At 40.8% G+C, this 13,635-nt stretch overlaps 3 protein-coding genes across 4 annotated transcripts in view; 1 reads left to right on the plus strand and 2 right to left on the minus strand.

The window, feature by feature from the left end:
• Positions 1-13,635, minus strand: part of LOC148939415 (solute carrier family 25 member 44-like) — a 67,870-nt gene that overhangs the window by 38,953 nt on the left and 15,282 nt on the right. For both annotated transcript variants that reach the window (XM_089107257.1, XM_089107258.1), the window contains exon 2: positions 13,526-13,624. The gene's annotated coding sequence lies outside the window, so the exon portion shown is untranslated. The remainder of the gene's footprint in view (positions 1-13,525; positions 13,625-13,635) is intronic.
• On the plus strand, positions 3,415-3,837 carry LOC148939416 (uncharacterized). Its single transcript, XM_089106870.1, has one exon. It carries the CDS (start codon positions 3,415-3,417, stop codon positions 3,835-3,837), a length of 423 nt encoding a protein of 140 aa, XP_088962996.1.
• Positions 7,546-7,965, minus strand: LOC148939417 (protein CFDP2-like). Its single transcript, XM_089106871.1, has one exon. It carries the CDS (start codon positions 7,963-7,965, stop codon positions 7,546-7,548), a length of 420 nt encoding a protein of 139 aa, XP_088962997.1.

Raw genomic sequence — 13,635 nt, forward strand, 5'->3', positions numbered from 1 at the left:
GCTTTTTCAAATTTCAGATTTTCTCAAATTTCACCTGTGGTTACTGCTGGTCTATTCAACATAGGTTTATCATGTTGCTTATTTAAGTTTCAGATTTTTTTTTTCAGATTTCAGCAGTGGTTAACGCTAGTCTATGCAACCTAGATTTATCTTGTTGCTTTTTCAGATTTAAGTAGTGGTTAATGCTGGTGTATGGAGCATAGGTTTATCTTGTTGATTTCAGATTTTTTCCAAATTTTTGCAGTGGTTAATGCTTGGCTAAGCAGCCTCAGTTTATCTTTCAAATTTCAGATTTTTTCAAATTTCACCTGTGGTTAATGCTGGTCTATGCAACCTAGGTTTATCTTGTTGCTTTTTCAAGTTTTAGATTTTTTCAAATTTCAGCAGTGGTTAATACTGGTTTATGCAGCCTAGGTTTATCTTGTTGTTTTTTCAAGTTTCAGATTTTATCGATTTCAGCAGTGTTTAATACTGGTCTATGCAAACTAGGTTTATCTTGTTGGTTTTTCAAATTCCAGATTTTTTCGTACTTCAGCAGTGGTTAATGCTGGTCTTTGCTTGTAGGTTTATCTTGTTGCCTTTTCAAATTTCAGATTTTTTTAAGATTTCAATAATGGTCTATTCAACCTAGGTTTATCTTGTTGCTTTTTCAAATTTAAGTAGTGGTTAATGCTGGTTTATGCAACCTAGATTTATCTTGTTACTTTTTAAATTTCAGATTTTTTCGTATTTCAGCAGTGGTTAATGCTGGTCTTTGCTTGTAGGTTTGTCTTGTTGCTTTTTCAAATTTCAGATTTTTTTCAGATTTCAATAGTGGTTAATGCCGGTCTAGGTTTATCTTGTTGCTTTTTCAAGTTTCTGATTTTTTTTACATTTCAGCAGTGGTTAATGCTAGTTTATGCAGCCTAGGTTTATCTTGTTGCTTTTTCAAATTCCAGATTTTATGAGATTTCAGCAGTGGTTAATGCTGGTCTATGCAACCTAGGTCTATGCTACTGAGTACCTACTGAGTCACCTTCTCAGTAGAAGCCCTCCCCAGGCCACTCAGCGCGTCCCCAGGTGGCGGATAGGGGAATGTCCTACAGATATGTTGGGTACCTCCATAAAGGGAGGCGCGGACCAAGAAAGGACCTAGCCCCTGGGGGTCCATAATTGAAACTAGGGTACCCTCGCCCGGGGGGTCATAAATACAGGCGGAGGAGGAAGAAGGCCCTCTGACGCACACTGAGCAGGGCACACCGGCGTGTGGACACGTCCTGCAAGTTGCAAACCTTCTTCCAGCAATGGGTTAAATTGTATGGTACTGCAGGATGCCAGCGTGGGAGGATCCCCTCCTGGAGAACAACTGCGAAAGAGCGGAAGATGCAGACCTGGACAGCTGCATCTGCAAGTTGGGTAGGCACCGGGGGTTCTGGCACCCCGGTCAGGGATTGGCGTCCTTTCCCCAAGCCGAGCCGAAGAAACCGGTTGAGCAATGGCCTAGCAAGTTACACCCGTAGAAAAAGAATATGCTAAAGAAACGTCAGTGAAAAGCCTCAGATCAAATCTCAATATGATGACGACCCATACATGCCCCTCGACCAGATTTCTGAACGCGAATAAACCAGTACGAATCGGATTTTGGAACGTAAGGACCATGTCGGCTCTTTCAAAAACTAAACAAGTTCTACAAGAGTGTGAAAACTTTTAGCTTGAAATCTTCGCAGTGAACGAAGTAAGGTGGAAGGATTGCAGAGAAAAGAAGTTCAAAAAAGCAAATAGCAACACGACTTACACAGTTCTGTACAGCAGTAAACTGGACATGCTTAAAGCTTGAGTTAGAGTTCAATTGACCCCAAATGCAGAAAATACCCTCTTCACGTGGAAGACAATTAACGAGATAATCATGTATGCTTGATTTGCATCTAAACATGCAAAGCTGTCGCTATTCATCTGCAATGCACCAACAAATGATGCCAAATGACGAAAGACGATTTTTGATGCCGAAAGATGAAGCCTCGAAAGACGATTTTTATGAAACCCTCCAGTCCGTCCATGACGTCACTTGCCTGACAAGCGACCTAAATGCGAAAGTTTGTCAAGACAGATCTTATTGCCCCAAGGTGTTGGGACATCACGGGCTTGGAACTATCAACTAAAATGGTGCAAGGCTTGTCAGCTTTGTCATGTCGAACGACCTGCTGATAGGAGGTACATTATTCGAGCACTAAGATATCCATAACTATACATGGACATCCCCAGACAAAACTGTCAAAAATCAGATTGCCACTTTCTGATCCGACGACGGTGGAGAACTAGTCTGAAAGACGTGAGGAGTTACAGAAGTGCGGACGTCGGGTCGGACCATGAACTTCTTGTAGCAACACACAAGTTGAAACGGCGCTCCAACAGATCTCGACAACCAACAAAATTACCCAGAAATTCCGACGTGGAGAAGCTCAGAGACAAGGATGTTAGGAGACAATTCAGCATTAAACTCTCGAACAGATTCGAGGCACTTGCTGATATGCCACAAGACGTGGAAAAAGCTTGGACGACTATATAACAGTAATACACAGAAACTGCTGAAGAAGTTCTTGGCTTTAAAAAGTCAATAAAGGAACAGTGAATATCCCAGAAGACATGAGACTTGATCGAAGACTGCAAGAAAATCAAACAGAGCATGCTCAGTAATGATTCCTCTACTGATGTCATGAAAGACATAGCGTATAAAGAAATAGACAAAGAAGTGAAGAAAAGTGCTAGATCAGACAAGCGACAGCACCTCAATGAGAAAGCAAGAAAGGCAGAAGAGGCAACCCGACGGGGTGATGCAAGAGCCGTGTATCGTCTACATAAAGAAATCGTTGGGAAGACCAACGCACAAGATTGATCAGTTAAAGACAATAACTGAAGGCTACTCGCTGATTTCGATGACCGGAAAAATATATGGGTAGATTAGTTTAAAAGCCTACTAAACCACCAGTCCCCTTATATTCCGCCAGATATTCCGGACAGCACATTTTTGGATCTCCTCATTAATGAAGACGAGCCAAAAGCGAATGAGATCCTTTGAGCCTCGAATAAGCTGAAGAATGGAAAATCTCCGGGGAGTGACCGTATATCTGGAGAAATGGTCAATTCATCAATCCGCAGGTCCCTTTCGGTGTGGCTTGTCTTCTTTCCCTCATCTGGCAAAAAGAAAAAGTCCCCAAAGACTGGAAAGCAGGAACCATTATTAAAATGTTCAAAAAAGGAGACGCGACAGTCTGTGGCAATTAAAGAGGCATTAACCTTCTCTCGATACCTGGAAAACTCTTCTGCATAATCATCCTGACAAGACTTCAAACTGCCTTAGACCCGCATTAACGCGAGGAGCAACATAGTTTCTGACCAAAAAGATGTGGTGCCGATCTGATATTCACACTGCACACCATGCTTGAAGAATCAAATGAGTGGAGACAACGTCTATATCTATTGTTCGTTGACTTTGAAAAAGCGTCCGACTCAGTAGACCGCCCAATACTATGGAGAATCCTGATCTTCAACGGTATTCCTGAAAAGCTGGTTCACCTTATCACGGCAGTGTACGAAGACACGGAATGCTGCGTGAGAACCTCTGAAGGAAATACAAGATATTTCAAAGTGATGACAGGTGTCAAACAAGGATGCGTATTGTCTCCATTCCTCTTTATTCTCATAGTGGACTACATATTTAGACAAATTGATGGATATGGGATCAGAATTGCAGGCAGACTAGTCCAAGATCTCGACTTTGCAGACGATGTTGGATTGATGGAGACAGACGAAAGCAAACTTCAAGACTTTTTATGCAAGTTAGCTGAAAGAGCCGAGTAGTTTGGGTTACATTTCAACGCCCCCAAAACCAAAGCGATGTCAACCACTAACTCACCGATGAGTATCCAGCTGGGGACTGAAATCATAGAGCAAGTCATCGACTTCCGATATCTTGGTAGCACAGTCTCATTTAGTGACGATTCCGAAAAAGAGCTGAGAACACGAATAGCCCTGGCAAGCTTGGCATTTCAACGACTTCGACCTGTCTGGAGATCAGCGTAGTACTCAATCCAGCTAAAATTTCGCCTTTTCAGCAGCAACGTCCTTTCGATCTTGATGTACGCGATGGAATGCTTAAAACTCACTGCTGAGCAATAAAAAGGACTCACTGCGTATGAAAACAACTGTCTTCGACGTATCATGAATATTAACTGGAAGAATAGGATAACAAACTTGGAAATTCGCCACTACACAAACCAGCCTGATGTCACTGATGTAGTCAGGCAACGAAAATGGCGATAACTTGGCCATGTTATCCGTATGCCAGGATCGAGACTACCGAATATGCTTCTCCAGTGGCAACCAGACGACACGCGTCAACGAGGAAGGCCCAAAAACACGCTTCGCAGGACATATGAGCGGGACAGGAGAGCCCTTCATGCATCCTTAATCCCAGAGTGGGAGGACATCTGCGCCGCAGCTCATTTCCGGGATGATTGGAGGCTGTTAACGGACGCCCTGTTATAAGCTCTAAGGTAAGGATGCAACCTAGGTTTATCTTGTTGCTTTTTCAAATTCCACATTTTTTCGTATTTCAGCAGTGGTTAATGCTGGTCTTTGCTTGTAGGTTTATCTTGTTGCTTTTTCAAATTTCAGATTTTTTTCAGATTTCAATAGTGGTTAATGCTGGTCTATGCAACCTAGGTTTATCTTGTTGCTTTTTCAAATTTAAGTAGTGGTTAACGCTGGTCTATGCAACCTAGATTTATCTTGTTACTTTTCTAAATTTCAGATTTTTTCAAATTTCAGCTGTGGTTAGTGCTGGTCTTTGCAACCTAGGTTTATCTTGTTGCTTTTTAAAATTCATTATTTTTTTTCAAATTTTAGCAGTGGTTAATGTTGGTCTATGCAACCTAAGGTTTATCGTTTTGCTTTTCCAGATTTTTTTAGGCTTTTTGGAATATAAACAAGTCTTGCGTATACGAAGTAAAGGGAAAACCTTTGTGCTCAGGTTTTCTGAAACCAAAACAAGTATCGTTGACCTCCAAACCTACGTCGTTGACAACTCGACTTACTTGACTTAATGCTCCTGCTGGTGGTCCAGCGTAGAGAGACACGTGACTCTTCGCCTCCATTCGGAACGGTCTTGTGCAAGCGTGACTGTTTCTTGTATATCAATGCCGATCATTGAGAGGTGCTGGGTGAGGCTGTCCCTCCATCTGAACCGGGGCCTTCCGCGGGGGCGCTTCCAGCCATGCGCAGGGGGATCAAAATTAAAGAGAGTGCTGGCGGGTGTTTCTGCTGGCATGCGGACCAAATTGCCGAACCACCTTAGGGTTCGTGCAGTGACCTGACGAGAGTTGGGGGTCTGATCTGTTAGTGCCAGCAATCGGGTGTTCGAGACGAAGTCGTCCCATCTGATCCCTTCAATACGTCTCAAGAACTTTGTTTGGGCCACATCAATGGCATCACGAACAGAAGCAGCAGCCGGTCAGGTCTCTGCACCGTAGAGGAGGATTTGAGTTACAGTGGTATTGCAGATCCGCATTTTTGTTTTTCGGCTGATGTTGGGCTTTGACCACACTGAACGGCATAGTCATGCCATAATTGATGCGGCTTTTCCGATGCGCGACTGAACTTCAGTTTTGACTGAGCCGTTTTCCGTGATGACAGATCCAAGGTAGGTGAAAGACTTAACAACCTCGACGGTGTGCCCTGATAGGCTGAATGCTGGTGAGTTGGCGGTTTTACCTGCGGAGTCAACGATCATTATTTTTGTTTTCTGCCAGCTAATATGTAGTCCCACTTTCAGGGCTTCTTCCGACAGTGTGTTAAGGGCTTCTTCGAGTTAAGCTGCAGAAGTGTATATCAGAGCAATATCATCAGAAAAGTCGCAATCGGCTAAAACTCTGTCGCCATACCTTAGTCCGAAGGGGAGCCGGTTCGTGGTTCGATCCATGACATAATCAATCATCGCGTTGAACAGTTCAGGAGCAGCAGCACAGCCTTGCCGTACACCGGTATTTATTTCGAACAGTGAGCTTCGACGACCATTAACCTGGATGGAGCTTTTTGTACCAGTGTAGAGCGCCTTGAACAGGCGACAGTATTTGTCCGAGAGACCTGTTCGTTCTAATATCAGTCAGAGAGACTCACGGTCGAGCGAGTCGAAGGCTGCTTTAAAGTCAACAAAGGCAAGGTATGCTCTACGCTGTAAGTCACGAGCTCTCTCGACAACCTGGCGTACGCTGAAGATCTGCTCGGTCATAGATCTGTTTGGCATGAAACCTGCTTGCTGAATCCAGCGGAACTTACGGATGAGCTGGGTACTTTTCTCTATCAAAGCCATGGCAAATAATTTGCCGAGAACCGACAGGAGCGTGATTCCTCTGTAGTTGGAGCAATCACTTTGACTACCTTTACGCTTCCATAGAGGAAGGATTATCCCTTCCTTCCATTCTTGTGGAATCAGTTCTGTTGTCCAAACGAGGGAAAACAGCATGTGCAGCCATAGTAGCATCGTCGGTCCTATCAATTTTAGCAGCTCTATGGTGATCCCGCAGGTTCCTCGTGCTTAGTTGTTTTTCATCCTCCTTAGAGCATTCTGTATCTCTTACTACGGAGGGACGATCAGACTCTGTTAGATTTTTATTTTTTGTTTGCTCACTCGTTGCGACTATGTCAGGATCGACTTTGAATCTGTCGGAGTTCAGCAGCTTTTTGAAATGCTCCTTCCATCGATCAAGCTACGCGGTTTTATCTTCGAGCATTAAGCTGGAGGTTGATTTAACTTTTCCTATCTTTGGAGATTTCTTCTCGCTGAGGTGTCTAACATGCTTGAAAAGCGACATGAGGTCACCTTTTAGTGCTGCGTCTTCTAGCTCATCAGCTTATTTGTCAACAAATTTCTCCTTGTATTGGTGGATAAGTTCTTTCCTGGCCCTGTTTAACCGTCTGTAGGAGGGCATATCTCCGGCCAGCCGCGCTTTTTTGCGTTGCTCAATGATTCCCAAAGCTTCTTGCGACAGCCAGGGCTTTTTTGAGTACATCTTTCAACCGACGGTCTCAGTGGCGACCTCTAATATATTGTTTTTGTACGTCTGCCAAAACTTGTCCGGGTCAACAAGGGTATTCAGGCATTCAAATCTGTTCTGGACTTCAACTAAATACTTTTGGCGGAATTCCTCGGTTTTTAGTTTCTGCGTGCCCAACTTTGGTTGGCGTCGTTCTGTAGGCTGGGCTTTGAGTCGTAGACGGAAGTTTGCAGCAACTAATCTATGGTCAGTTTTTCCGATTTTGGCACAGTGATAGGTTCTGCAAATTTTGACTGATGACCGCGATCTTTGGTTGACAATAATATAATCGATCATCTTACGTGTGCATCCGTCATTGCTATACCATGTTGGCCTATGAATGTCTTTTCTGTGAAACAGGGTGTTTGTAATGACCAGTTCGTGCATGGCGCACAGCTGGAGGAATCGGGTCCCATTTTCGTTCAAAGAATCAGGGGTAACTGGACCAATTACAGATTTAAAAGCTCCGCTGGGGTCAGATACAGTTGCATTGAAGTCGCCTACCACGGCCAAAAACATCATGAGGGGAAATCCGAGAGAGAGCAGCTGTCAGAGCCAAGTAGAATTTGTCTTTCTCATCCGTTGGAGAGATATTCGTTGGTGCGTAGCACACAACAATCGTCATCTTCCCGTGTTTGTGGTTGAAGCGGGCAGTGAGTAGTCTATCTGATATTGGGTTGTGGGATATGAGGTATTTCTTTGCCTTCTTGTTTAGAAGCAGGCCTACGCCACTGCTTCTACTAGAAGTTTGGCCTGACCAAATCATCCTGTGATCAGAACTGGCAATTTCTTGATCGCCTGATCCTGTCAAGTGGGTTTCTGTCATTCCAAGTATGTCAATCCCACATCTCAACATCTCAAGCCCTAGAAGGTCTTTGGATCCGGGTTTATTCATGGTCAAAACATTCCAGGTGGCTATTCTAAGCCCACCTTGGTCAGCAAGGTTCAAAAGATGGCCGGGGACGTGCCGAAGTCGTTAGGAGTTAAAACGAATAGGATCCGAGGCTTGAGTAACATTTCTTTTCATTGCAATTGTTTTCAGGAGGAGGGTCGCAAGCCCAACCGTCCCTAGGCCTGGGTTCTTATTGACACTAGGGAAATCATGGGCAATGAGAAACCCTGGGGTGGGCTCCACCTGCACCCACGAGGTTTGGACAGCCCTGTTCGGAGCGATTAGTTAGGGGGTTAAGCCCCATATCCAGTGGCACGTGGTCAGCAAACAAAGTTTGCATCATTCCGGACGAACTCCTACGCCACTTGTCATTGACAAGCGCCACTTGCCTATAGCGACCTTGTCATTGACAAGGTCGCTTGAATTTACATAAGTAAACAATTGACCATATAAACAAGATAAGATAAGATATTTATTTCAAAAAGATCACTATCACAAGCCCACAAAGGGCCGAATTCGGACTTCGGAGTCGACAATATAAATGGTTGCACTAAAACTGGCAAAATGAAAAAAAAAAAAACAACAACGAAATAGAAAAATCATAATGATCAATCATTTAACAGTCAATAATTAAAACTGTAAAAAGTCAATTAAAAAGTTAAAAAGATAAAACTGGTCAAACTAAACTTACACAAATACAAATCGGAAAAAGAATTAGAACGGACATAAAAAAAGGAAGGGGGGGGGGATAAGCGAATATACACAGAAAAAAAGAGCGAGACATAAATTCATATAAATTAAAATGAACACTAAGAAAGTGTAAATAATCCAACTACAGTAAGTCAATAAAATAGTTAAGAAATAAAAACTGGTCAAGAAGGGGGGGGGACAAAAAAGAGGAAAAAAAAGAAACTATTGGGACATTTTAGTCATTTGTTCTGTAAGAAAGGGGACAAAAGTTCTTTCGTATCTCGAAGTAACGCAGTGAATGGGGGACAAAACAGGGATGGGATCAGAAACAGCTCGAAGCGGCCGTAATCTGGATGGGGAGTGACGTTTGGGGAAAATACTTGCCGTCCAAGGGTTTGTTATGGCATTTTTTGCAAAACGGAGGCACAAATTATTTCTTCGTCTCTCGAGGGTCTCTAGGTTTGAAATATTTAACAAATGCAAATATGGTATCATGCCCTCTTTAAAAATAATTCTTAGAGCTCTCTTTTGGACATTTTCAATTTTTTGTGTTGCTTCATTAGAGAGGCCAGGGTGCCACACAGGACAAGCGTACTCTAATATGGGACGCACAAAAGAAATGTATACTTGTAGTAAATGTGATTGGGGGCAGCTGAATTTATTTAAAAGTTTAAGGAGGGAAAGCGAGGAGTTTGCTTGTCGTAGGATATTATTTATCTGGGCATCCCATTTCAAATTAGAAGAAATTGTAACACCAAGGAGTTTAAGAAATGTGACAGAGGTTTCAGGAGAAATAGGAGCAAGAAAAAGGGGAGGGGATTTAAGGAAACTTACTGAGACTCTTGCGGATGTACAAGGGCTAACTGTCATTTCAAGGGAAGAGGCCTCACGGGCAATATCTTGGAGTATTCCCATTGGGTTGCTAAAAATGTTTTTATGACATATCTCTAAAACTGTCAAGTCATCGACAAATTTCCATCTATTTTCATTAAGGGTTGAAAGGCTGTTAATTATAAGAGAAAAAAGCAGAAGGCCTAGAACAGTCCCCCGAGGAATTCCATTAAATATGGGGACATGATCTGAGAAACAATTTAGATATTTAACTGCTTGAGATCTATTAGAAAGAAAAGAGGCAACGAGCTTAACAAGGAAAGTTTCAACGTGGAATTCTTTTATAAGTTTATCTATGAGTAAATTGTGGTTAATCAAATCGAAAGCTTTTTGAAGATCAATAGAAATTAGATTAAGCCAAGTGTTAGGTTTTTCAAGTTATTTACCCATGGTATCAACAAGATTTATCAGGTAATGACAAGTTGATACGGACTTAAGATTACCATACTGACTAAGATCAATGAGGGGGAGAACTTTCATCTTATGTCAGTCTTCAAGAAAACTGTGATAAAATTTTAAAAAAATTGAGGTGAGGGTAATAGGACGACTGCCATCAAAGCCAGGCTTCCAATTTTTGTTTTTGATTGGGGTAATAAAGCCTTGTTCCCAAAATTGAGAGAACTGTCCAGATTCGGTAATTTCATTAAACAGGGTGGATAGGGGTTTTGAGAGGTAATCACTGAAAGCTTTAATCAGAGGAACATGAATATCTAAAGGGCAATGCTTGATCATTTTAGTGTTTCATTTTTTTTTACAACATCAAGTAGAGAAATATGGAGAAGAGAAAAAGGATCAAGAATGTTTGGAAATTTGGAAGATAGTGGTGGGAGTCACTGGATAATAGAAGCCAGAAGCTTACTCAGGTCATTAGTTGTGGCTTTTGGAGGTTCATTTATATTAAAATTTAGTTATTCTTGACTCTTGCTGGTAATTTTTTTAATTTTGGATAACAAATTCTTTTGTTTATCACCGCGCAAGTATTTATTTTTATTTTTATATCATGATTTGGCAGATTTTCTAATTTGACATTTTAATTACTTTCTTAACTTATTTGATTCAGCTAAATTACCCCTCTTAAATAAGCTTATTTTCTTGCGGATTAATATTTTTATGTGATAGACTAATGTCTTGGGAAAACGTCTAAAAAAACATATCGAAGAAAAAAATCTTGAAGAACATCTTGAAAAACGCCTTGAAAAAAGGGTTATAACACGTCTTGAGGGCTTGGTGGCTCCTAGTGCATATGCGGGGGTTCCCCACTGGACTAGCGTTTTGGAAAATGCCCTTAGGGAGGGCACCTCCTGGATTTGTTACAAGTTTTGGAATCTAAGCAAAATTTTTAGATAGTCATGTTGTTCAGCATAGTTGAAAGGTCCAACAACTATACCTTTGGGGACGAAATGACCCTTCTACAGCCCCCGAGGAAAGGGATGTAAGTTATGAAATTTGCCCTTTGTTTGCATATAGTATTTGTTATTAGGAAGTATAGACTTTTTTTTGGGGGGGGGGGGAATTTATACAAGAACATTTTTCGTTAGGAGGGTAGTTTTTGGCATTGACCTTCCCAGGGGAAATTTTACAGGGGGGAAATTTGTCAGCATTCAGATGCGAAATTATTTTATTCGTCTTACTTTCTCTTTGGCGACTCAATTTTACTTATGGAATTTTACATGGGGTAGGCCTATTTCGAGTAGTTATCGATTCGATTTCTATTTCGATTTGTGGTCCATTATACCCCAAAGCACCTTCTGAAGGTTCCAAATCCATCTCCGAAACCAAACTACAAATGATGCGGATACCACATTTTGTAACATGAGTAAACATTATGTTTTTTAATTTTTATTCGTACTTAATCGTGGATGGATTCTAGTCCCATGGTGACTGAAAGTGCCGAAACTTTAGGTATATTTAAAAAAAGTGTGTTTATCTCTCCTATGCCCCTTCTCCAAGTCAAGATTCTATATTTACCCCACTCCCCCCGGAAAAGACCTGAAAATTTCAACTTCATCTCCCAAGCTTTCCAAAATAGTGCAGATAAACAATTTCGATGACCCGGAAACACATAGTGTCTTTTGATTCACTTCGCTACCAAACTGTTAATAGACTATTAGTCCTATAGCAGTTTATAGAGTAAGAATGTTCGAAACTGACCAGACACAAAAATTGATTATCCCATTCCCCCAACATAAGATTTGAAATCCCTCTGCCTCACCTTCTGTTCAACAGATATTAATTGAAAGTTTCAACTGCGCCCCACGAGCTGTTGCCAAGATGTTATCTCTCCATAAAAAAAATAAACAAAAGAAAACAGACACAAATCTGTGACCATCCTTTTCAGAAAAACTACTAAATTTTGCCTTTTGATAAGCTGGGGCCGTCTTTTCAAGGGTTCTTTGACGAATTGACAGCTCCAATCATACTAAGAATTTCAGCCCATTTTAGTTGTCCCCCCCACCCTTCTAAAATTAAATAGCTAGTTTTAGGCTGATTACTGTTGATACGGAACTTTAAACTTAGAAAAACTGCCTGTTTTTAATCACCATTAAAAGGATACAGTATTGTTTGATCTAAAATATGCGTTATTTTTGATCCTCCATTTTTCAGGTTTCTGTTGCTATTGAACACAGTCACTCTTGACCACAGTTTATATAATTAGCAGTATGATCTTTCCCTATCTCACCAATTATAAAAACCCGGACCGAGGTGCGAGTGCTCCAGAGAACCTATAAACATAAGCGGCATTAGATCTTTTCACGGGTAGACAAAGAGTAATCACCAACGGAACAAGTACTGACAAAACCACTTGGCCGGCTCAACCAATAAGTGGACAATAAGTGCACAAATAAGTGGGAGGAGCTTTTTGTTCGCACCGAGAATGAAGAGCCAGAAATGATCTGCGGTATACTTACTGGATAATTATATAAACTGTTCTCTTGACTTACCAACCATTAGCATGAAAGGTCTTACACGTTTAAATCAACTGAAAAACAAGACGTTAGTCAAAATACTGACATTATTTGGGGCAGAGAGGGGTACCATGCTTCTAAGGCTCAAAAACTCGAGAAGTAAGAGCAAAAAAGAACAGTTTCCAGAGAATGGGATTTCAATATGTGCTTTTCTCATTAAACATAAATTTCAAAGACATTACAGTTCTTATGTAAAGTTCTATTATCATTGGATTTGGCTTAAACCAATATACTGCAATTTATCACTTGAAAATATTCTTAAATTCGCATCAGGTATATACTATCAAAGCTTCTGATGGTAACACGAAGTCTTTAATTAATCTTATTATTGGTATATCATAAAATGAGACCCATAACTGCTTTTAGAATTTGTAGTGTCATCAAAACATGACAGTCCAAGCACTTCAAAGACTGCTAATAGTAACAAGAGGGGGATAAGCAAAAATTGGTTAAATATCAACTTAGGGTTTTTCTTGCTATAGCCCATTAGGGCTTTAGATGTTGAGGGCTATGAGACGCTAGGAAAGGAAAGTCTTCTGGTAAGCTTAATTCAAACAAAACTATTTAAAAAATACTTTATTTGAATACTTTTACTTTAATATCAGGTACCGTAGGTTAGGCGACATGCTAACATACCTTATATTCTACCTTACCTTTCAGTCCTATATCAGCAGATACTTTCCCTTAAGCTTTCATTATAATACATTAATTTTCGTCCTCTTTTCCAGCCTTGGAATAAATATATTTTTACAACTATGTATCCCTACAAGTTTTCCAGTGGTTTGAATGTGCCTTATGATCAAAGTTAAAGTTAATCAGCTTCAGTATCTGTTTGAAATATTGTTGTAATTAACAACAAAATTCAGTGAAAATAAGGCTTTGAGGAGGGAAGGAAACAAAATTCAAGACTGTTTTTCAAGCTAGCCTCATGAAATGCTTACGCACGTAGTGGCAAATCTTATCATCATTTAAAGATGCAAAAAGGTAAAAAGAAGAGAAAAGGCATCAAATTTTACCTTGTTTAATTTCTCGTCATCTAAATCCAGAGCATATTACGGTTTGACAATAACTTTGACCTAACCAATTATATCTGATTCCAGGCCTTATTTTCTTGCCTAAAAAACAA

Source organism: Artemia sp. Qi Xiang Cuo, chromosome 21, assembly GCF_049724085.1.
Source record: "Artemia sp. Qi Xiang Cuo chromosome 21, ASM4972408v1, whole genome shotgun sequence".
NCBI lineage: Eukaryota > Metazoa > Arthropoda > Branchiopoda > Anostraca > Artemiidae > Artemia > Artemia sp. Qi Xiang Cuo.